The 26,843-nt window shown below is 33.3% G+C and overlaps 3 protein-coding genes across 3 annotated transcripts in view; 1 reads left to right on the top strand and 2 right to left on the bottom strand.

Annotated features, from left to right (window-relative positions):
• Positions 1-3,432: 3,432 nt before the first annotated feature.
• Cen (cerebellar degeneration-related protein 2-like) overlaps positions 3,433-26,843 on the top strand; it is a 78,828-nt gene continuing 55,417 nt past the window's right edge. The window contains exon 1 of the mRNA XM_090105822.1: positions 3,433-3,729. Within this exon, the coding sequence (XP_089961948.1) occupies positions 3,654-3,729 (76 nt within the window). The 5' untranslated portion in view covers positions 3,433-3,653. The remainder of the gene's footprint in view (positions 3,730-26,843) is intronic.
• On the bottom strand, positions 11,924-18,988 carry LOC149905722 (uncharacterized). The gene is made up of 3 exons (XM_090105261.1): positions 18,985-18,988; positions 12,583-12,818; positions 11,924-12,339 (listed from the first exon to the last, which is right to left on the bottom strand). Exons 1-3 carry the CDS (start codon positions 18,986-18,988, stop codon positions 12,175-12,177), a joined length of 405 nt encoding a protein of 134 aa, XP_089961387.1. The 3' UTR covers positions 11,924-12,174.
• LOC149905723 (uncharacterized) lies at positions 25,228-26,109 on the bottom strand. Its single transcript, XM_090105263.1, has 4 exons — positions 26,091-26,109; positions 25,760-26,015; positions 25,523-25,599; positions 25,228-25,432 (listed from the first exon to the last, which is right to left on the bottom strand). The coding sequence occupies exons 1-4, from the start codon at positions 26,107-26,109 to the stop codon at positions 25,284-25,286; spliced, it is 501 nt and encodes a 166-aa protein (XP_089961389.1). The 3' UTR covers positions 25,228-25,283.

The raw sequence follows: 26,843 nt of genomic DNA on the forward strand, positions 1-26,843 counted from the left end.
AGACGAGATATACAGTGGCCGTGTAGCGGTTACCGCATATTACAAAATAACTGATATTAACACACGCAAGGGAATACAATACTGCATAATTTAGTTCAATGTTCGACCGTCTAGACGATGTGTGGATTATTTTATAGTTCTGTATTAGAAGATTGTGAAATATGGAATTTAATGGCCCTCTTGTGTTAAACGATCCATTTAGGCGAAGACTATTAAATGTATCTAGTCTAATTACATTATAATTTGTCGAGAGTTGACTAGAATTATGCAAATGTTATGTGTACAGCGCTTTTGTACACCATTACATTTCATATTCATTCAGATTAAGATAAGAAAATAAAAATTAATTTGATATTCTAATAATGCAGCATAACATTTGACACTGTTTACTGATTATTATAACCATGTATTGCATTATCATTCAAAATGAAGAAGTAAGAATGGAGTAATTACTATTGTTAGTTTACACTATATAATTATAGACATTGATAAATTAGTTACAGTAAAGATTGTTTCGACCTTGCCGTTAAGAGAGTAATGTTCTGTTTATCTTTCAAGTTAATTTATAAAAGCGACACAACATTTGTAACAGGCATTTATAAACGACTAACGATATAAGGTTTAATTGTCACTCAGAACAAAGCGAAAATATTAATAAGCGGGTTCACAGTTCACACAGAGCGAGCAGCTTCTCGAGGCAAGTGGCAACTAAAATATACCGATGGCTAAACTGCGTACATGCCGTCATGTTCCTCGGTTAAACCACGTCCACGTTGACGGAGCTGCTTCGCGCAGCAATTGCTTCGCGAGGCTGCTCGCTCTGTGTGGATCCGCCTTGTGAAATTTCATAAGAAGAGGCTTATTTCCCAGCTTATACACAGGGTAATTTAATTCTGGAAAAGTAATGTTTCCGTAGAATGTTTTTAACCTTTTTCACCGCAAGTATTTAGCACGCAGCTAGAAACTACTTTCATAAATATGACACTGCCATGATTCGTGATGATCTTTTATAGACAAAAAATAATTAATATTGAGATAAGAATTTTAATTCCACAATTAGTAACGCTATGAATAAAGTGTTTCTATGTTAGATAAAAATTGATATTTGTTGGATAGACTATGAAGATTTCATTGTAATTATTGCGAATTGTGTTTTTAGTAAACGATATACTGATTTAATTATCGGCAGTTACAGTATTGACATCATTATTAAATTCAAATATGACTAATTAATTATTTATACCACTTATGATCGGTAATCAATAATTAGCACACGCAAAAGATAAAAAATTAAGTATCCATATACTGCATTATTTATTATATCTGCTGGAATATGTTTACTATGATTTATTATTATGATTATGTTCATTAAAATTCAATAGCTCTAGTTGTGCAGTATACCGATTGCGTTACTTTTAACGCAGTTACACATGTGTTACCGTAGTTCAAGGGCATTGCTACAATAACTAGTTATTATACAGAAAAATACGTAATCCCTCACTTTCTCTTCTTAGTTCTTACGTTATGTCACAAAAGGTTTATATTATTTCAATTAATACAAATAAAAAACCATCAAGAATAAAAACGCTTTTACATTACCTTTATGAATAAATATAACGCTCACTTACCGCTTTCTGCTTTGGCAATGATCAAGCAACGAGCTCTTAGTAATTAATGTCATGCTATGAAATAAAATTGAGTAAGCATTTACATAGAAGACGTATTCTAATTCATAATTAAACATTTTGTGAATACTGTAGACGCGATTTCTTTTGTTATTATGTGTGTATTTTTGGAGAAAATTTGTTCGCTTGTAAGATGAACTACGTTGCGAACGTCGTAAATTTCTCTCTGAGATTCGCTAATTAAAAGAATATTTGTAATACACATAATTTAATAGTACTTGTATACGTAGTATATTATTATTAGTCTGTGATAGTACATATATGTAGTACTTGTAGTTGTAACACTTTACTTTATTAGTCCGGAAAGTAACTTTGCAAGTTGCCATTTGAGGTGCGTAATGCAGTCTCGTGGCATTTGCAGACTTTCCGCATTCTATAAACACAAGCACCTAGATCTAGTCCGGGATACATCGCCCATTTTTGCAAGTGATTACTATCAAGCTAATTTTTCGTGAGTAGTTTTATTTTGATGAGATGCCCAATAATTTCATGTACAAAACTCTCGATTGTGGTAGCTACCAGAGGAAACAAGGATAAAATATTTTGATTTGATGGTTCTCAAATATTAATTACTAACTGAATGTTTTTTTTTTGTTCAATCTCAAGATAATTATCTAAATTATTCGAAAAAATATTTGTCCTACAAAATCTATGGTTTGATCAAAGAGTCCCCCTTTCCAATGTGTATCGATAACGAAGTCATCATAAATGATTACTAACCAGCTGATTTTTTTATTTCCACTTATTTAATACTTATATAATTCAACAGACATATTGTCCTACAAATTGCGTAATAAATATTTGAGAACCGTCAAATCAAAAATTTTTATCCTTGTTACCTCTGTAAGCTACCACAATCGAGAGTTTTGTACATGAAATTATTGGGCATCTCATCAAAATAAAACTACTCACGAAAAATTAGCTTGATAGTAATCACTTGCAAAAATGGGCGATGTATCCCGGACTAATCTTGGAAATTCTTCTAAAATTGATATCATTCCAAATTTAAATAACAAATTAAAATTTACATGATTTCCCAAATTGAAGAAGTTCAAATCTGTCGTTTATGTTTTTATCTTTCTACATAAATAATGTTGTGGATACACAATTTTATAGCCAATTTATACTATATATATTAAGAAACTTGAGATATTTTTAGCTTCACTTAGTGAGAACTTTGATAGACTCTGTCTAAAGAGATAGTTAATTAATATTATTGATAAGCGGCTATCAGCTTCCTACGACAACAGTTTGTGAAATATCTCAAATCAAATTCCATTGAATTTGGTTTTATTGCTTATTAGAAAATTATGAACAGTTTTATAAGGCACGAATGGGTCATTTGAACTTGAAAAGTGCGTGGGTTCGCATAAGGACGGACGGTCACTTGTAACTGCCATTATAGGTACGTGCAGCGAATTCATTTCCAAGGCAAATCTTATAATCTCAACTACAAAAGTAAAGTTTAAAGTTAAATCGTGACGTTTTATATGTGAATAATTTATCGATTTGTTTTATAATCGCGACTCGTAACTGATGACGGATCGCAGATGCGGTCAGATAACGTGATGTGTCGATAGGACACGCCCGTAGAAAGAACGTTAACGGTTCATTGAAATCGAAAGAGTTGAAGCGAATGGTTCGCGGGAGTCCGTAGAACAGGTTTGAGGCGACACATCCCGAATGCTTGGCGCTGGGCGAGCCGCGAGCTTACCGCGCGGCGCACGGCGCGTCCGGCGTCGGCACTCGGCGCAGTGCTCAGCCGGCCGCTTATGTGCGTGCGCGTGCGCATATAGTCACCTTTGTGTCGCGGCCATAGTACGCCGCGAAAACACCTGCGGCGAACTCTTATGACTTAACTCCAAGAAGTGAATATTTCGTAAGGACGTTCGATGTTCCCTAGTGTCGATTAAAGTGAACGTGTGCTGTAGCATGTTAATTGTGGAATAACTTTTTGTAGCCATAGACATGGCTAGTTTCGAGGACCTCGCCTTCGACTGGTCGACGCTGTGTCAAGAGTGTCCTGAATGCTGGACAGCTTCAGGTTAGTGACCTTGCATTCCGTATGATAAGCGATTACCGGAGCCATGTTTTTTGTTCAACTTTTAGCAGTTAATTTGAATTTTATCGTGATTAATGTTTACAAGATACCCGTAATTTCACGATGCGTCTTCATTATTTACTCTTTCATCACAATATATCATATGATTATTAGAGCGAAGTTACTCGAACACAATCTTAATTTCAACACGAAAGTGTTCAACTGATTAGATTGCTTTTCACACATAGGTACCATGCTTAGCCGCATACTTCCGCAGAGGCTATAAGCTAATTATAATTATTTCCTTACTAGTGCTAGAAATATAAAGGTAAATAAGTTGAATAACATATACAACGATAATTAATAACGAACCGAGATCTTGTCAATCAAAGTATCGGCAATGATTGAAATATTGAATTGTTTAAACTACCCGCAAGTACCGCTAAGAACAGATGCGTAGGTATAAAAATTAATTAAAGTGTGTATGTTAATGATGTATGTTATATAAAATACAATTTCTATTCACATACTGATTAAATGACGCCCATAGCCAAAATCATTAAAAATTTCATTTAAATTTAAATTTTTGGAATCAATAATTTCACTTAATTGACCGTACATTCATCACTCGTGTGTATGTATAAATAATTTGGAAAATCCAAAAGTGCACGCCTCATAATTTTTTTTTAATAAATATTTATTAATTATTATTTTTGTTTATTTAATAACAATTAAACCACATCGAATCAGACCCTGAAAAATGAAAGGGTTCTATTCCTGAGCATACTCAAGCGTAAGAGAAAAAAAAAGACTCGATTAGTAAAGTATTTCGGTCGCTATCGTGTTAACAAGAAAAAGGATCCGCACATACAGACACACGGACGTCCAAGACAGAACTTTTTTAAACTGTTTTTTAACTAGTTTAAATAACATAAATGACATCAAAAATATCATGAACGTTAAAAATAGTGTTTTTTCTTAATATGTGTGTGTATGTATTATCTTACAAGTGCAATGTATGATACATAAAGACATTTTAAGTTTGAAAAATCAGATGTTTTGCGCGAAGTGACAGTAGTACCCACCTCAACGCTTCGCTTATGAGGCGTGCAATAATGTATTCAAATTATTCACTAGTTTAGATAAAATGGACTTTTCACTTTTATGCCCCAAATGAATTAACAATGTAAAATACTATGAAATTTCTAAATTTTGACTAATGAATTTTATAAATTTTGTTGAAAATTTTTTGTCTATGTTAATTTAGTCATTAATAACCATGTATTTTTTCAATTTTTTTAGTATAAAATACCAATGTTTTTGTTTGGATTTCTACGTTTCAATGGTTCGTAAGCTAAGTTAGGCCGGTGTCCTCAATTCAGATAAAAGTATCTCATAGGTATTTAATGAAAAAAAAAATTTACTTCAATAAATTATTACTTTTTTCATTCAATAATCTATTGGTTAGAATCCTTGTTTTCTTTGCCTTTCAATCTTTGAATTTTAGATGTGTTTTGTTGGTCATTTTTCTATAACAGCAACTGATTTAACACCTAATGAAGACCTGCCCGAAGTTTTCTATTCATTCAATTTTATGACATGATGGATTCTTCATGTATTATATGTAACATATTTCATAGAATAATTTATTATCGAGGTACCATACGAACCAAGTCCAGAGCTGAAGCTTTATACATTTACAGGATGGTATACCATAACGGCATATTAACGGAAGAATCGAATTAAATGCAATCTTTTTGTTTGAAAGAACAGTTGAATACATCGAGATATATGTACTAGTTGAATAGTTGTCAGTAGAATGTGATCGGTGTGTTGCAAGCACAGTTAGACGACGCTTCTTTTAACGCATGTTTGGGTCAAGGTGTCTAATTCAGTGGGAAAAAACCTCTATACCAAATAAGAAAATAGAATGGCAATTATAAATTATATGGCATTAACTAGAGAAGTATAAAGAAATCGATAAAAATCATCCTACACTCATCTACCTACTTGATTTAAGATTTAACATTAAAGTGGTATCCATAAAATATTAAAGAAAAACTATTTTTTAATCTGTATCGGTATGCTATTTAAATTGGAACCAATCAAGGCACATCCAGGTTATGCCCAATCGTTGAATTATACGGGTCGAATTGAGAACGCTATCAACTTTAATGTCCCGTAAAAATATATGTACAAAATGATTTATATGTGTAAGCAATATATTATACTACGTATAAAATTATTGATATTGTAAGTAATATGAGTACTTACAAGTTATAAGTATGAAAGTTTTTATGATAAGTGCCAATTCTGCGCAATACTGAGTAACCTTAGTCCTTATACATAATGTAATATGTAATTTTATATAAAGGTTTATTTTAAAATGTAAATGTAACCTATTTTTTCCGCAGGTTAAATTAAATCTAAATTATTTTAATGTGTCTGTTAATAATAAGTCCGTTAAAAATAATTTATGGGTGGTATATAATAACGAATTGACATAAATAAAAAACGTATATAAAACAAACAATTGACACATGCATTTCCCAACTTTCTTCGAAAAGAAATTCTACGATAATAGAATATTATTGGTTACGTGATGCTATAGTTATGTACGTAATAGCCAGACGAAGACATTTTTGTATGTATGCAATATTTACATTCCTTTTGTCGCATTTAAATAAATTGTTTGAAATTGTATTATGAAGTATAATTTAAAGTAGGCAGTAATTGTTTCCGAATTATGTATAAAGCAAATGCTTATGAAAAATATATAATTACAATACAAAAGTACTTTTGTTACATCAATACCTACAGTAATATTTTTTTTATATAATTTAAAGAAATAAGATGCATTTAAATCGGAAATAATATGCCTTTTTCACCTTTTTGCCTTAACAATATCATTAAAGTTTCAATGGAAATCATTAAAAACCACTTAACATTTAATTATATCTCTCACATGTGAGTAATTTTCCTCCATTTCTTACATAATGAAGAAAGGCGTGATAGCTCTCGCTTCTATTTCAAAAATTTAAAATCCAACTCAATTAAAGACGGCGTCATTTATCCGTATTTCTTTACTAATTGAGGCCTATAATTGTTCACACGGTTATTTCACGATTTTCGTTAAATTGGTGTTATGTTATTGACCCTAAGAACGTGACTAAAGTATGTACTAATATAGTACGTATTTACTATTTACTCTGTATATATCAAGAAATCACACTCGCTTCACGCTTCGAATACGCCACTTAGGACACGCTAAATTACAAACATTGCATAGCGTCTTAGAAAATAGTGACGACCTTGTTAAGTTGTTAGTAGGTGGAGATTGGCGATGAATGTTTTTAATTCATTATAAATGTTATTATTGAATTATTTACATGTAAAATCATTAGAACTATTTGTTTAATTTGGCAAAAGAAAATGGATTATGTACTTATCCATATTTTTCCTGTCTGTTTCGTTTCAAAAAATGTTTCAGGATACGAGATTCAGAGCTTCGAAACAGTTTTTTTCCAATTAATGTTTTTGCTAGAGTTTTTCCTTTCTTATATCTTCATCTACAAGAAGAGCAATCAGGCTTTCACCTCTTCATAGACTATCCTACTATGTATTTAGGTCAAAGCTTTGAGATTTGCGTCTTAGCTTGGTGCATTTAAAAGCTCGGAATAGTTTACCAACGGTCATGAAAAATTATTACCTATATATTTCTGAAATAATTTCATATTACTTTAAAACTATTTGGTGAAACAGTGAGATGAGCTTTTAAAAACTATTTTCAACATTTTCCTGGCATTAATTAAAAAGTAAGGAGCTTTCAAATTAAAAACTACTTGTGAGTTGTGCACCTATGTAAACGTTGGTTGTAGACATTTTTGTCTAATGTATTTATGTGGTGACCATTTTAAAAGCTCCGTTATCTCAGCAAGCAAAGTTACAAGTAAAGCTAGTTCAGTAAAACATCAATGTCATGCTGAGTTTAAAAGTTGCCCCAAGTACATTTGTTACAAACGACATTCCACACTGTAGGTGCATGCTTAATCCAGTGTTTTGAAACTTATGAATGAGAACGACCTACTTGGCAACGTGCAATTTAAATATGGTGTTACTGTTGTAATCATGAATATTGTAATTAACTGGATCATCTTGTGTACTACGCAGGCGGTTATCTAAAAAAACCTAAATTGTCTTTAAAATTTTATCAGCACAAAACTTCTTAACTGTAGAAATAAGAACTTAAATGCGTATAGAGTTGACTTATACAAATATTTGAAGCCACAATTGACTAAGTCAACAATATACATAATAATATATTCCTTGGTGACTCCATCCTTCACTTGACTCTTGTGTCTTGAGGCATAGCGGTGATCGGTGATGTCACTGTATTATTTCAAAGCTTATAGGGTCATAAATTGAAAATATGAATACATTAGCTACGTGCTAATAAACAAAACAAATGAAGTATGTATGTAATAAATTTTTAAGTTACAAAAGAACTGCAAAAATTATGATACATATTACATACATATTTCGATTTTTCAATAACATTCATTAAATTTGCATTTAACAAAACTACTTAACTACTTGCATTTAACAATGTTTTTATCACCCTTGATGAAGGAATAGTTAATTTGCAATTTTCTTAAAATTATCAAAACTACTATCTGTAATCCGGCATGACCATTTTCCATGTTAACTGCCCAAACTCCAAAGTTTAACAACAATCAGGTTAATAGGCATTCTAAGTATTCGACAGGCATATAGTCTATGTCATCGTGGCTGAAAGGGACGAGGTGTGTAACCAGAATACAAATTAGACTGAGCAAAGCAAACAACCGTTAAAGCATCCGAATTCTCGACCTCCGTAACACCCATGCAGTCCATTGATGAACCATTTGGCATACTTTTAGTAAAGTAACACAGTCACATTTAACTGTTCGAAACGTATAACTTGTAAGATCACATTTCCACTTGTAGAGGTAATTCGGAAGAAAACAATTGATATTTAAATGTAATAATGTCTAAGCGTTCATGTTGAATGTCTAGATATATTTAATCTTGATGGTGTTATTAGGTAAGTTTTGTCCCTATGGTTACTTTAGCATCAAGCGTCAGCAGAAGCCCTCCCTCACAGTGTCAAACCAGATACATGGTAATAACAACGCTGAATCTCCGAGACATGTATTTACAAACACAATTTCCATATATTCTCATGTCTAGATAATGACGCACATAGCAGGGTTCACAGCTCGGACATGCATTACACATGAATAAAATGTTCCTAGTCTCTAATGACTGTTTTCACATCGCTTCCAAGGGGTTACGTTTCCTGGTTGTGAGTGACAGAGTGGCTTCGGCTTCTTGCAACTCTACCTACATGTAATTTGCAGCGAGACACCGCCCCAATATGAACGGTTCTAGAGATTAAGTGTGAGATTTGCATATTTCCCCTTACGAGTACTTTGATAAGCCTAATTAAATAGGAATGCAATAGACTCTTAACCGTTCTCCTTCGACAAATTCCGTTATATCGTCGCGTGTGTTACACTGTTAGTTTCAAGCTGTTTTGATGTTATCTCACGAGAAATGAGCTTTTAAGGACAGAATTGCAAGTAATTTGGACAACTGCTTGGGCGATAAACCCGATAGGTATTTATTAGCGAGCAATTGTTAGTCGCTGCTGGATTATCAGGGCAGTACAATATTATATTAAAGTCACATATCTAGATGTTGTTGGGTCTAATATCTACTATCTAGTAGTTAACGCACTACCGATAAAACCAGGAAGTCACGAGTGTGATCCCAGTTAATAAAGAATAAATATTATTTATGGGCAGTGTCGAGTAGAGATCAGAATATTCTGAATATTCAGAATGAATATGTGGAATGTGTATTATATGTATATTTTATTAAGTTTTAAATCTAAGAAGAATTATATAAGCAATAAATTACCTTAATATTTATGTGGTGCTTGTGTGAGTGGATATAGATGTACAGAGTTTCTCGTTTTTTTTTATATTTTTAATGAACAGATCTGACTCGCGTTCACGCATCGCTGAATTCTATGTTTTGTTTCTTCACACTTGAATAGCTATATTATGTTACGTAAATAACTGGAATTTGATATTTTATTTTGCAATATTTGATTTTTGTGCATTCGAGAATTTCAAGAGCGCGGCTTTGAGTATTGAATTCTATACTTTCTGTTTGTTTAAAAAATTAATTTTATTTATTTTTATTCGTCATGGGGTGGACATTGTGAATATTGTTCAAAATTTTGAATTTTTCTCATACATGGTTTAATTATTTTTATTAAATTGAATTGTGAACAATGATAACGTCCGGTAGCGTTTATCAATTTTAATATTAAGTATTTTTTCTTTCTAAACAAGGATTGATTTATTTCATGATAACAAAATATTGTAGGTATTCGACAATTCAAACATGGCACCCCACTTCTCCAACCGATTACTGAAACTACCCGCACGCGTAGCAAGATCTACCTCCTATTTTCCTGATAAAATTATACATATTACCAATGCAGGTACCGAGAAAAGCATAAAATATTGCACTTATATTAATATTCATGTAACACTTAAGAAGGACGTTGACCGGACGTGTTCTGGATGCTGAGACGAGTCAAGCGAGGAAGTGAAATAGATAACACGACGGACTGGTTTGTAAATAACGACAATACGCGTAAACTTAGTACTCAATGTATTGCTATTTGCTATCGTGTGTACTGGTAGTTACACGCAATGAAGTCATTTGAGTAAATACTACTACAGGTGTAATTGAATTTTAAAACGTGTCTGACTCATCTCACGAAATATTATTTGAACAAACACTAGCCATGTTTCACGTGCGACCTGTCGACTGCGTGAACGTCTCATACGTTTTGATTACAACTTCGTGTTTATGATTTTTTAAATTTTTATTAGTTGTCACGTGTACCCCCACAAGGGGGTGTGACTAAAAACGCTAACGAGTTAACGATATATTAATCAAATATGCTTTTAATGATTTGCTCGATTACACTATTAAAGAGGTTTTATTGAACTAGGTAGATAATTCCAGTTCAATGGAGCGAAATATGCAAGAATATGAATTACAATGCACAGACATCACGATCGAACTATATTTTGTATGATTTCGCAAGTAAACGTGAATCTTCTGCGTGAATCATAGTGTTCACGTTTGCTCTGATATAATTTAATTGCATTTTTGGACACGATATTTAAAGATATGCTTACAAACTGGTTGAGCAATTACCATTTGCATTATAAGTAGGTAATAAGATCATGAAGCTTTAATTCAAGTTCTTTCAGTCATTCAGTTTTGCGTTTGCACTAGCCTTTATGAGAGTCGTCCTTAGCCCTGAAACCTAAAAAGGCCTAAAATAAATATCAATTAATTCATTTTGGCGCGGTATTTCAGAAAATTATTAACTTTTATTCCTTTCATGTTTAGGACAAACTTTGACGGTCTGGTGCAAATGATTCCCACTGCAATCTCTTTAATTGTTACGCGTAGTAAATCTGCACAGGATATTAGGATGCTGCAATACGATCCTGTGTGTCATGGGAGTAAACCGGGAGCGTGGGCCATCAACCGTATCCGTATGAGAAATGGCGAGTGCAGTGTCAACGAACTGTACTGATCTGCATTGTTTAGTGGTTAAGGTGTGGGTGTTTAGGGGAGATGGGCCCAAAGGGGGCACCTTACGGGAAAATTAAAAAAAATGAAGTTTGGAAAGAAGTTAATCCATTTATTTTTTTGCCAAAAGTTCCATTAATAAATACTTTTGAATGCTAAGTGGTTAAATTTGTCAAAAGTTAAAGTATATAATAATTATTAACAGATTACTAAAAGCCTACGATTGCCCGCTTTGCCCGAAGGGGAGGCCTAAAGCGGGCTTTCGTTTAGGGCAAAACGGGCAGTAGTTGGGTAAAGCGGGCGGCAGGCATTTAAACAGTAGATTTCAAAATATACAGCCACAAATAATATATACAATAATAAATAGAGTAAAAGACACAAAAATATTTTATAAGTTATGTATTTCAAACAGTCTTACAATTATTATTTTTAAATGAATATATGAAACAAAGGAACTTCTTAGGAGCTTTAAACTTTTAGGCACAATATTTCCAGATATATCTGAAATAATATTTAAAAAAATAACGCCCTGTTTACAGTCTATCATTATTTAGTCTCTAATAAGCGATACAATTATTTCATATATATATATATATATATATATTTTTTATAAATCCTAAAATAATGTAATAGGTAGGTATACAAGTTCCAAAAATTCTTGTTTAGACAGCCCGTAAAATAAAGAGTCCATGTGGAATACGTATTCCAAAAGCTCCATTTCTTGTTCCGTAGAAAAGACAGTAAGTAGTAAACCTACCAAGCTTTACATTACACGAACCCAATTTAAGATGTCTGCAATGTCGTTCTTGGAATCCCATATTTAGTTGTTACTTTTTTGACAGGTTTTCCTAACTCTTGCACTTCTCGTTTTGCTTGCTGCATAGTTGAGCGTTGCCATGAGGCTTGTGAAGTTTTACGCTTATATTTACGCCGGTTATAAGCGGTCATCTGAAAGGAAATAGCAAATTAACAAAAGAATGTAACATTTTAGCGGACGGGGCAAAGCGGGCGCGTGCCCGCTTTACCCTGCCCGCTTTGCCTTTTTCGACATTTAAAAGGTTCAGACGAAATTCTACCTCAAAATTTTTAGACACGTGGATTTTTATGGAACCAAAATATGGCCAGATAGCCACTTAATAACTAACAAATTTTGGTTAAAGGATTGTAAACACCAAAATAAAAAGAACATACCTTGCAATATTTTTCAAAAATCGTCGAAAAACATTTATTTGTTGCAGCTTGTAAATGCGTGCTCGCAAGCGAATCCAACGACTGCCGCGAGGTGGGAGGGGTGCGGGGATCGTGCTCACGAGTCGCGCGCGCGCCATTATTTAAAATTCCGATACTATACTGAGTGCCCTCTTTAGGCTCTGTGCCCACTTTAGGCCCCTTTCCCCTAATTATTTTATGAGCATAATTTGTGTATTCTTTGTTATGATGTTCTCACCGTTCATTGAGAAAGGCGCAAATGTTAAGCAAAGATGTTTATAGAGCCTTAACTTAACCTTAAACGGACCTTTGTAAAAATTTTAAATTTTAGCGTTTATCTCAGCGACTATAAATAAGCAGTGATAATATTATATTGGTGATGTTCACTTGCATTGATTAATAAGCGTTGCTTCAATATGTAATTACTTTTATGTTAATTACCTAGTTAATATAACTATTGAAGTATTGAGTTATTTTTGTAGTAATTTAGTTTAATATACCGTGTAGTAAATGGATGTGCAATGCATATTACATATTAATTTCTGCCTTCCCGGACTCAAACAGTAACGCTTCTTTAAGTATTTGCGTAAATATATAATCTATAGTTTATTTTCCTACCCTAAATACTTTAATAATTGGTCTTTAATGGGAAGATGACCTTTTAATAATTGGTCTTTAATGGGAAGATGACCTTATTAGTAGATCTTAATTCTAAACACTACATTGAGTTAAAATTTAAACTACTTGGACTGCTCAACAATAATTTTTGCCCTTCTGAGAAAATCTGATAAGTAACGATATTGTAATTAAAAAGGTCTTGAGAAAACATACATTACTTATTTATAATCTGTTAGTTCACATACGAAATGAAACCGAGGCAAATACTATGTATGTATGTCGGAGAATTTAAATAACTCTCCATAATTAATTATAATTAGGTAGATATGTGAAATAATATTAAATAATGACTCAGTGCGCACACCTTGCGCGGTCGATGGTAGTACCGAGACTATCTCATCGAGCTACTGACTCAAGGAATATAAACCATAGCATGGCCCGTAAGCCCATGCATTTCATATCAATTCAATATCGACATTATGTTGTACACAATAGAGTACATTATAATAGGAAGGTATAGCCACATAACAACTACTCTGTTATGATTCTCTCACACGGCCATTCTGACAACGAGCGCGCTCTCGCGCGAACAATTCGACAAGTAATTTTGCAAATTACTTACTGCGTTGTTATTTCATTTGTTGTATTCAAACTCTTTTCCCTTCACGGTTTGTAACTTTTCACACCGACTCACAAATTATTACTCATCATCGTCATCATCGGCGATATCAACAACTGCTACTGTCGCCTAAAGGCGAAGCTTTGAATGTATTGTGTGTGATTATTATATTGTAAGTGTAGAGCTCTGAACAAATACTGGAACTACATGCAGCGCGGAGCCTGACATGTACTGTAATCACATGAAGCGCAATGCTTCGCACAAAATCTGGAACTACATACAGCGCGGAGCCTCATATGTACTGTGACTACAAGGAGCTTAAAGCTACCCAAAACAACTGGAACTACATGCAGCGCGGAGCCTGCCATGTACTGTGATCACAAGGAGCGCAATGCTACCCATAACATCTGGAACTACATGCAGCGCGGAGCCTGCCATGTACTGTGATCACAAGGAGCGCAATGCTACCCATAACATTTGGAACTACATGCAGCGCGGAGCTTGCCATGTATTGGTGTGTGTGTGTATTATATTGTAGTGTGCATGTGTGTTATGAAACTTTTGTGTAATACTTAGATTAACTATACGGAACTATGTAACAACCAAAGGAATAAATAGGTAAAAATAATAAAATAAAACAAAAATAAAATTATACGGAGTATGTATTTATTTATTAATAATACTTTATTGTACAAAACAATGTAAGGAAATCTAGTACAGACTTATAAGGTAAAAATATTTTACACAATATGCGGCCTTATTGCTCACACACAGCAATCTCTGCCAGGCTGGAAGTTACTGGAAGTAAGGAGTAACTTGTGGACTACATTTTTTTTTTTATTCATTGACTCACTTTCCAACTGCGGCCTTCAGTTTGAGACTCGATTCGATACCTCTCGTAATCGCAAATTTTAGATTATTTTGCATGGACTGGAGAACTTCTCTCCTAACTTAATAATTAACATCGTATAACACACCATCAATTCGTCGTCCAGTGGCACTATTTACAGGAAAACACAATACCACCTTGCACTTATAACTTGATGTGTACTAGGTATAATAACAACACTTTACAATTGGGGCAGAGTAACAGCTAATAATTAATTTACGAAGGCTGAACCCGGTTCTAAAGTCGCACAGACTTCCATATCATTTACCACTACTGACGATATCACATTGTCATAGTCTACCTTCAGACAATTCAATAATCAGAAATGACTGTCAAAACAAGTAAAATAACATTGATGTTACAATCGGCTTTTCTTTCTTACTAACACAAAATCATCAACATTAAACAGAATGCTTTTTTTTTTTTTTTTCAATACGAGCCTTATAGACGTGCAATTGCTCGTCCATCCTGACTTTTGTGTTCAAAAAGGTTAACTACTAAAGCGTTGACACTCGTACTAAAACATTATTACGCGGTGGACTTGCAGCCTATAGACAATTGCAATGGGCTGTCGCCTGTGCTGTGCGTTTCTTTCATACAATACAATTCAAAGTAAGTTGAATTTTGCCAATAATTGTAGAATGCCAATATCTACGTTCATGATTTTCAGCGATAATGAAACAATGAACTTAAGAACAGACATAAACCTTTTAAAATAACCCGTTAGCGCAACTCATCCCGCTTGTAATTTTGTAAAACTCAAAAGAACACTGTCAACACAAGTCTGTGAGTTCGCTACCTGCAAATGACGTAGCTTGATCGGCTACTATTCCTTTCAGCGCCTTAAATAAGACAACAAAAACACAGCGCTTAACATGCTCTTTTTTTTTGTGAAGACACATTTTTAACAGGAGCTAGGTGACAATATTTACCAGTAAATGCGTCAACAATTACCAATGCGCATTTCTTAAACTCATAAGTGCCATTCGTATCGATTGTAATGTATGAAGTGGCTCTGACACATTTTCTATCGGATGTTAAGTCGACTGTCCAGCTCTGGAGGGCCTTTTATTAACTTTGCGATGTAAAAATGTTCAATGTATGTTCTAACGAACTTACTACACTAAATTTTGCAGGTTTTTCCAAACTTAAATGTTTTCAAATAATCATGAAATGATTGTATCAATAAATGAATGGTAACACTTCATTTGCACCTAACAAAACAAGAAGTTTATATAGCAGGCATTTTTTTTTATCGTATGTGACAACCTTAAACTTAAATCAATAATGTTATTTCATCGCACATGTCGCGAATCTTTACTATTTTTGCCCGAATTGAACATTATGTGGAGACAATTAGTTACTACTACTAGTCTACTAATCAAATCTACACGCGGTATTCTTGCACCCTTGCGTATGTACCGACATCGAAATCAAAAGCTTGTAAGTATGTAAGCCCATCATCTTTGAACACGAGGAGAAAATCTTTTTCTTATGACATGATGCTTTGAGATTATTTTAGTCTGTTAATATTTTAAAATGTTAACGCTTAATTGATTATGCTTGAGGTCTTCTTAAACCTTTTAACTCTATTCAATAACTATGATAACAATTTTCTGTGTCAGTGATATTCGATTTTTAAGTTGATCATTACTTTCTTGTAGGAAAACTGAACCATAATAATCTATTGAACAGGAATCTGTGTGTACTTCGACAACGATGAACGAACGTCATTATATTTTGTTTTTACTTTAATTTCTCCGCGGGTGGGTGTCCGTATGCGAAGTGCACCAATCCTACTTTACGTCTTTTTTATTTATTTCATACAAAGTGGCTAAGACTTAAGAAAAGCTAGGAGTAATCTCTCTACAATACCTCACGAATAAATATCTCTTATTTATCTGACGAAGCTACCGTTCGATGTTATGAAACCTTGCGGTGAATACCTATTCAATGTTGCAACAGCAACTTGCATTTATTCCAATTAAATGAAAACTCTGAGCAAGTGAGACTTTCAATACTCTTCTTAAACAAAAGAATGTAACCTCTTATGATTTTGAAAACTCGAACATCGTTGAATATAAAAAGTAGCTATGAAGTCACATAATTTATCTAGTCCTTGGTTAACAACAAGGGCATTACAAAGTCTTATAAACGTTGAAAGAACTATAGATTGTGCTAGTGCTGTATTCACAAGTCTTATTTCCATTTCACAAAATTCGTGCTTTACTTTCAATGATGGGTCACACAGGATGAACATAATTAAAATCATTGGAATCCACGTCTATAAATTCAATATTATTGTCCGCAAAAAAAATATTTTTTATTTTAAATTCACGAATAATTTGACTCCCATTGTTATTCATAATCAAACTACGTCCGGCTCTAGTAAAAACATCTCAACCTGTTACTTCATCCCCGAAAGTACTCGAAAGTCCATAACAACCAAAGCTCATAATATTTACATCATTAACAGTTATAGGTAATGTTGTACGGGCGAATGAATAGGTTGATACATGCCAATTCTTGTAACGCGAGTGTATACAAACTCTAGAGGCCTGGTCATGTTATCTGCGGCTATCCTTTTACAAAGGAAAAAAAAACAATCGGACCCGCTGTCAATAAGGCACTTGAACTTAACGCTGGCAACATCTGTGACTGTAAGCAGGGTATCGTGCTGTAAACACACATTAACAGGGTATTGTTTCTTAAAGAGCGTGCCGCCCGTTGCTTAGAAAAACAAACCTCTTCTATGTGACCAAATTTATGACTATAAGTGCGTTGTTGTACTATTTCTTAAATATTCAACGGACCTTTGTTATTCTTAATGATTAAACTAACTGATTTTGTTTCATAGGCGAGATTTAGCGTCACGTTTGTAATGACATGTGAACACACAGTTATAGCAAATAATTTGCAACATGCGACGCTTTAATTGATTTGTGCCAAAATGTCTATCAAGACCCACAAAATCAATCGGCGGCAATAAATCAGATCATACCTGGTCATCTGCAATACCTTCTACCACGAATTTACTATATTCGCGTAGTTCCAGCCCCTTCGCAGCCGGTCGGTTAGCACCAACTTTGTAGTGGAGCACTCGATGTATGTTGAAACTCGATCACTTTTTTACCATACCATATCTCGAAAAAGGTATTTTCGTTACACCATTATGCTGCCGTAAACTCGCTATCATTCGGGTCGTACATCGGTATGTAAACATCATTATAGTTTACCTTCCTTAATTATGCGTTAGACCCGGAAACAAAATGTTTCGTTTCGGGAAAGTGTATCTGTCATTTCTTTTAACAGGGATGCGCACGACATGATGATTGCGAAACCCACACACAACATTGTCGTTGTCGTGCTAACATTCTCATGATTTATTGGTGGAAACTGTGGTTCTTCTCGAACCTCATTAACACTAGCTATATCTTCTTGAATCTCACTAACACTATCACTCGTTTCACTCACTTGCAGATTTGCACCGTTTAACAAAGTCTTATTCGTATTGGAATCGGGGTAATAAGTGCCGATCCCACCGCTGCTGTCGGAGAATTTAAATAACTCTCCATAATTAATTATAATTAGGTAGATATGTGAAATAATATTAAATAATGACTCAGTGCGCACACCTTGCGCGGTCGATGGTAGTACCGAGACTATCTCATCGAGCTACTGACTCAAGGAATATAAACCATAGCATGGCCCGTAAGCCCATGCATTTCATATCAATTCAATATCGACATTATGTTGTACACAATAGAGTACATTATAATAGGAAGGTATAGCCACATAACAACTACTCTGTTATGATTCTCTCACATGTAATATGTAAAAAACTTTGGATGTAATGGCTTAGTGTAATGGAATATTTCCATAAGATTAGCGGCGCGCGTTAGCTAGCAGTGCATATTTTATGACGTGTCTACAATCTATATAGTAGATGAAATTATTTATACTGTTAAAAAGATTTCGTAGGAACAAGGGATCATCAGTTTTATTCAGGAAGAGATAGTGAATTTTCGATAGATTCATTACTTCTTCCTAAAATGGCCTCTTGCCGCGACAAATGGTCCTTCTGTAGGTACGCTGGCTATCTTTATTACTGCGACAAATCCCATATTAATTAAACTTTGCTGTCATTCTTATTCATGGTCATAGAATGCTAAACAAGTTGTGAACCGGACTTCAAGTATTCTTTACAATTCACCGCCATCTTGTCAACATAGAATCACCGGATGATCATACTTCTTACCCATTAATCACATCCCTTAAGTGAAAACTGCAGTTTTATAGAAAGTAAAGTTAAACATTTAACGTCTTTGTATTTGTATGACTTCAAAAATACAAATTTATGATTATTTTTTGCTAACTTACGAATAAGGAAATATCTTAACGACCCACTTTGTCTATGATAGATGCGGTTACCACTTTGAACTTACTAACTTTAGGTTTTAAAACTCTAACACAAAGTATTTATTTGAATAGGTGTTTCCAATATTTGAAAACGACAAAATATACAAGAGGTGGATTTACACAGAGCCAGAAGCCTTACGAAGCATTTTCCGCGCGAATCTGCTCGCTCTATGTGGATGATTTCATTTGTGTGGCATCATTATATTTCAAAATTATAGTTCAATAAGTAACAGTTACGTAATATACCTCATATTCAGCGTACTATGATCCCCTTGGCTACAAATAATAGAAGAAACTATGCATCAAAGCTTTCAGCCTGTCAGCAATATAGCCACTTTAGAAACAATAGGTCGTACACTACGCTGATATAAGAGGTGTCTTTAAGTGTAGTTTTCTGAGATAAGCAAAGAGCATAGTTAGCCTTGTTTATCTTGAATAAGGGTAACGTATGGCTGTTATTTTAGTGACAGCACAACATACTGGTTAATTATACTGTGTTCTTCAATAATTACCTACAATTGAGTACTAAATAAGCAGCTCCTGTCCTTGACTGCAAATGCATGCAATTGGTTTTTATTGTTTTATAAGTTACTAGCAATGCCCTGCGGTTTCACCCGCATAGATAGCGATATCGTTACAGTGAAAAGTCTACTATAGGTCGGACTATAGGTTTAATTTTTAATCACATGAAAATCACCTTTACCCCGTCCCGTACTACGGCCTTTTCTTTTTTTTTTTTGTTTTAGTGGGGAAATCTTTCATATAATATGTGTTCCGTCAAGACGCATATTGGTAGAATTCCTCCGTGACCCCCGCACTACGGCCTGCTCGAACAGTATACCTACTATTTTCTGTAGATTGACACTTTTAAAAATTCGTTATATCTTTTGAATGGAATATCCAATTCTTTTCATTTAAAAAGTATTTTGCTGGTATTGAAACAGTCTATAATAAAACATCATTTAATGGGATAAGGATTAATATATGTGTATGGATAACATGGTTTGATTACTGTCGGCACTTCTATTTACTTTGAAAACGTAAAAAAGTTGTTGTAGTAACATAACTACTGAAGATGGACATATGGTATCGCGGACTTTCTTGTAGATATTGATCCATTCTATAATACCGTAGAACATTTTTTTGTTCTATCTTCAATAGATTCCGCAGCGCACGCGATGACAGAAGTTTTATTGAGGATTTTTTTACACCTTGGGTTACATTATTGCATTTTTGGTAAGGATCTCTAATTTTTTTGAAAATTCAATATAGCCTATGTTGCTCAGTAAAGATGCAGCTTTCTAATGGTGAAAGAATTTTTGAAATCGGTCCAGTAGTTTATGCGTGAAAACCATACATACATACATACATACATACATACATACTTACAAACTTTTCCTCTTTATAATATTAGTATAGATAAATAGATTGTATCGTATTGATACGTTGGAGAGACGTTACTAAATATTTGTTGCTATTATGTATATTATGTAATAAATATTTCAGAATCTTATGTAGGTATTTAGTTATTTAGCTTAGGTAAGTCCCTAACCAAATTCATTAGATTTTTATTTCGAACCCGTCTTCAAAGAAAGGATTGGCAAAAGTAGAAAGGAAAACTAGTACATATACTTAATATTATCGGAGAGTCATAGAAAAGTTGTCAATATTGAGACATAATTCACAAACTTAATACTATACCTAATTAAAATGAGGATAGTTTTGCTTGTAGATACATCTTGAGATACATCGATAACTTCCGAGCATCAAGAGAATGTTCCAAATGCCAATGTCTGTTTATCATGGACATAAGACAAGTTGACAGGTTACAACTGGCGATATTTGTATCGAAAGTGACAGTTAAACATTTATTAATTAACGAAACCGCAACATCTAACGAAATTATCATATACTTTATGAGATAAAATCTATTATGTTTACATCCTATTACGCATGTTGCGTAGGATGTATAAATTGTTTCTCATATTAAGTTCCTATAAGTTGATATTAATATATTATATTATGCAAATAGTGCCACATGATACATGTAATATTTAAGTGTAGCATAATCATTTATGTTTTCGCAATATCAATTTGACTTGCTAGTCCATATAAAGTTCAAACAGTTAATCGGCTTACTATTACGTTATTCATATTACATATCTATTCAACCGTATAAAGGAAGGAAGGAACGATCAGGCTTGAACAAAAGCTCAATCAAGAATTATCAAGATAGCGCCGTATTGTTATTTGTTACTGCGATATTGCATGATTGTTATTTGAATGTAGTACTAGTATAGATTATCAATTGGTTTCAAGTAAAACGTCAAGATCATGCAATCACCGACAGCAGTTATTTGGCATTCCTGAATACCTAGTATACCTATGTAGTTCACAAGAAGCCTAGAATGGGGTAATGGTATCTTCTTGGAATAGAAAATTATTTAGTAAGGTATATTAAATTGCAATAACGTTATGGCAACGCAATAATAGTATTATATTATCTGTGGATGTAAGCTTGCACACACCACCACAACATCATAAAAATATGTAAGCAAGTACTTAATAGTGGTAATGATGTTTATTTATATTACAGTTGGTTTTATAAACAGACTAGCCGCTAGGGTACATAAAGCCTCCGTTGCAATGTTAAATCTAAAATGCATAATTTAACCACTTGCACTTAAATTTAATCTATTCAATATACTCTTAAATAACTACGCTACTCCAAAATCCAATATAATATATACGGGTATGTACCTTCTTCATTTGTACCGAAATAATAACAGATAAATAGAAACATGTTACATAACACACATTTTAAAACGGACCCTAACTAAAACACCAGTAAGATCATCTGCGTGGGCGTCATTTTGTAAGTATTCTCTGTTGTTGCAACGAGATATTTATCTCGATGTTTTCTAACGCCTCAGTTCTAGTACGTAACCATACACAACCTACATAGCCAGCAATTATTCCGATACAAAAAAGGCAGTGCCTATAGACATTGTCAAAACTGACCTGTTTATTGTGTATCTAACTTCCTTATGAATAACTCAATTATTATCTGATTGAAATTTATAAATATTATAAGAAAATGTTAGTTCAGTTAGAATGGGTATCGACTATCTATTCATTTTATGTTTCTTTCCTCATTAATTTCGAGTTGTTCAAAGTTATGAATTATGATTGATGGCAAAATAAATTGTATAGGTAATTAAAATAGCATTCAAGCCATTCATAACATCAAATATCTTAGAAATCTAGGTATATTACCTAATAAAGAGTCGATAATACTGGGACTAATTATAGCTAGCCAATAAAATTTTCCATTAAAACGTAACATTGAATGTAATGTGAATTGGTATTTAGACTCCATACAAAGTCAGTCGTATATTTTGTGCTAATGTAACGTACATTTGATTGGACATGTTTCTTACTGGTAAGTTTTGTAGCTTTAAAAATATTAAATTTATTTTTCGTATAGAAATTAGGGACCTTTGGTTAGGTTGACGTTTCGTCTCTTGTTAAGAAAATAATATGGCGCATTTGAATGTGTCCTAGGTACATACTAATTATTATTGATTTGATTCGTAAATAAAGCAAGCTATGATCTGGCTGTTGCATCATGCATGAAGGCATGGGCGTAGCTAGCCATAGGCTCAGGGTGGGGCAAAAAAAAAAATGTAAGTCTAGTCCCGGTTAATTTTTAGGGCTTCGAAGTTCGAACCTTAAAAGGAAAAAAACGAATTTTTGAAGCAAATTTTCACACATTTCGACATTTGAAAGGGAATCAAAATCTAAAGGGTTCGCAATTTTTCCTTTATCTGCGCTATAAGACGTTACTTAATACAAAATTTCACGATTCGGAGTTCACGGGAAGTTTAGGGTCACTTACTGACCATAAAAACACAAAATGCTGACAGATCCAGGTCTACGCTCGTAATCTTAAAGAAAAGTTTTTGGCCGATATCTCGGAAACTTTCCACTTTAGAGCAAAAGTTATATCGACTTTTTTATAGAAATTAAAATTTCGCATCTTTTACATCCTGTAAACTTTTTTGTAAAACTAACTGTTCACGAATTATGACCCATTTAATGAACCGGTTTATCGTTTTTGGCAAATAATTACTGTCAAAATATTGGATTAATCAACAAAATGCATCTACCCATTTTTTAAGATAACTTTATTCTCGACAACTTTTGTTTGAAACTTTTCTAGTGCCCATACTTTTTGAGTTGTAATGTCGGCGCACGGCGGGTGACGCGGGAGCCGTAAGTTTTTTTTAAGTATGTAATGAAGACGAAGAAGAGATATCCAATGCATTTAGATTTTTTTTATATATAATTTTACACATTTTTCTAAATAAACTCTTTTCGTTTACTTCTATTTTACTTTTGCATCAGAATATAAAATAATATACTCAATATTATTTAGTTGTACGAAATATAATAAAATGAAATATTTTAAAAGTCTTACTATGGCAGGTGAGGAAATAAACTATTAATTTGGAAGTACTACAGGACATATTTTTAATAAGTTTGTTGAATTTGTAGCATTATATGGTATGCATACCTTGAAATTCTTTATTTTAAGCCCGGTAATCCAACATTGAACATTAAATAACTCAAAAATTGTGGGCATTACAAATAAAACCGGCCAAGTGCGAGTCTGAATCGCGCACCGAGGGCCCCAACAAACCTACTTTTTATTATGTATAACCATGGACTAATAAATATATTTATTAGTCCATGGTTATAACTCTAAAATGTATGTATGTACGTTTTAGCAATTTTTCCTTTCTCTGTGCTATAAGACATTGCTTTTTACCAAATTTCAAGACTATGTTCACGGGAAGTACAGTGTAGGTTTTGATTCCCTTGCGAATGTCGAAATTTGCGATAATTTGCAGCATAAAACGGCTGTATCTTTTGATTGCGTTGGCTTTCACAGCTTCAAGGGACTGTAGACTTGAGTATTCGATATAAATTTCAGCTTGATACCTCGACGCTTTCTTGAGAAAAAGGGTGTTGACAGTCAGACAGACAGACGGACAACATAGTGACAACAACAACCTATAAGGGTTCCGTTTTTTCTTTTGAGGTTCGGAACCCTAAAAAAGTTTCAAACAAAAGTTGTAGAGAATAGAGTAAGCTTAAAAAAGGAAAGATGTATTTTATTGATTAATCCAATATTTTAAGTGTTATAAGCCAAAAACGATAAATCGGTTCATTAAATGGGCCATAAATAGTAAACGGTACATTTTACAAAAAAGTTTACAAGGAATAAAAGATGCGAAATTTTACTTTCTACAAAAAAGTCATAATAACTTTTGCCTTTAAGTGGATAGTTTCCGAGATATTGGCCAAAAACACACAAACGAAAAATAAAAGGATTACGTTTGTTAACGCGCATGGGGTCATTCGTGCGCAAGTTTTTTGTTTAGATCGCATTTTTTTTGTGTGACGAGTGACGACTTTCGAGAGTGAATTTTCTTACGGATACTAAGTTTTTTAGTCAGTAGGTACTTAGATAATTTAATTTAATTTTTTAGATTTGGTTAGGTACTTTCCAGGCCAGAGCCAGGGTGGGGCAAGTGCCCCACCCTGCCCCACCGTGGCTACGCCCATGCATGAAGGATAATGTTTATGTGTCAATTTTCTTCAATTGTTTCAGCTATCTGGTTAACTGCAGCTCTAGCATTATTTACACGTGGTGATGTGTTACCAAGACCTAACTACAATTACATACATAGCCCTCTGTGTGCGTCCAATTTCGAAACGTTTGCATCTAGGAAACATTTCTGGATCGCACAGAAAAGGAACCCAAGTCTAAAAGTAGTACATAGAGGCAAATGTAAGAGAATCTGCTAAATATATGCTCCTGTTTGTGGAAGTAACGATCGAACATATAATAATTTGTGCCATTTGGACTATAATAGAAATACTGTTAAAAACCTGCACTATATGTACAATGGGAAATGTGTAAATAGAGCTAAATCTGACAATAAACATAGAACAAAATTGTTTCAGTTCAATTACTATGACGACACTTTTAATTTTGAACAAGATGAAAGAGAAGAAAAACAGAAGTTGTGCGCTTTGTCCAAATAAACCAATATTATTTTAACTTTGCTTTTAAAATATTTTTGATTTCCTCTGTTTGAATTTACGTCCCATTCTTCTGCGAAGACTTGAATCGTTTGATCCGAAATCAATCTCAAATAGATTATTTTCACCCTGTGTGCTTACAGCATTATCAGTCATTTGGAAAGCATTCAATTTTGCTGTAAAATGTAAAAAAATATATCAAATTTAAATGCAACTCATCATGTCATAATTTCTCAATTAAAATTTATAATTTTAGTATGACTTACTTATCTTGGACATCTGCGACATTATATTATTAAATATAAAATCGTCACGAGCAGTGTGGTGGTGGTGGTGTGGTTTTCTGTTAATGAAAAAAAAAGTTTTAAAATTTATTTGTGGCTGTCTTTTTCAAACACCTTCATTGCGAATAATTTGAAAATGGATGTAGGTAAATTCTAATAATTATTACAAGAATTACTTGTATCAAAATTCTTTAACGTGTAAGAAATTAAATACGTTACTTTGAATTTCTGTTCCGGCGCAGTGGAGCGACGTCATCACGAGCTGAAATAATCTCAATTTTTCTGTCCAGAGTCTTGACTTCATTACAAGGTCCATTATGTCTGATATGCAGATTTGGATGGACAGTCCTAACGATTTCTAAGTCACATAAATTAAAATATGTGAATCCATCACTTCCACACACGATTCGGTCACCGTAAATGCATTTTAAAACTTGCGCTCTGAGATATGGAAAAAATGCGAAAAGCACAATAACTGTAAACAAATAAAGATGTATACTTTTAAATTATTAATTAATTACTTTCTATAATTATTAAATTGTGTACTCACTCTTCACTATTAAAAGCATTGTGCTGTTGAATGTATAGTTCAGTTTGATTTATGGAAAATCAGACGAATAGAATAAGGCAAAGTGCAATTAATCATAATTTCACAGCGCAATGTGTAAATTTGATTGCAACGAAATTAAACTTCCATTACATACTAGATAATTGAAATTAATTACTTTATCGCCTTTATTGGCTTTGTTACTTTTATTGACAATACATACATAGGTACACAGTTTTATTATTATACATAGTTTATATTTTTACATATTTTTCAAATACTGCCTACTTTCAATTTTAACTTAACAACATAGGTATAGAATATTATAATAACAAGTCTAATCTTTTCAAATTAATGCAGATAAATGGATGATAAATAAAACAGATATAATATATTTTATCCAGTTTTTATTTTGAATAAATTGCCAGTTCCTTGGGTGTTTATTGTATTATTTGAAAACTCGAACGCACCTATATTTTCTGTAATAAACGTGTTACATTAAATAATTGAAATATAACAATGAATTTAGTACTTAGTTAGACTATATAATTGGTTATACTATCATGGAATATTTTGTAACCAACGCTGAACGAGCATTCTCAACTTTGCAGGTAGAAGAACAGAGGGTTTTTACTAAGAAAAAATCGAATTATAATCCATACTAATATTATTATAAATGCGAAAGTAACTCTGTCTGTCTGTCTGTTACTCAATCACGCCTTAACTACTGAACCAATTTGCATGAAATTTGGTATA

The sequence above is a fragment of the Colias eurytheme genome, chromosome 9, assembly GCF_061535395.1.
Source record: "Colias eurytheme isolate Ceu_HAF_F1 chromosome 9, ilColEury1 Martin Lab GWU primary, whole genome shotgun sequence".
Lineage (NCBI taxonomy): Eukaryota > Metazoa > Arthropoda > Insecta > Lepidoptera > Pieridae > Colias > Colias eurytheme.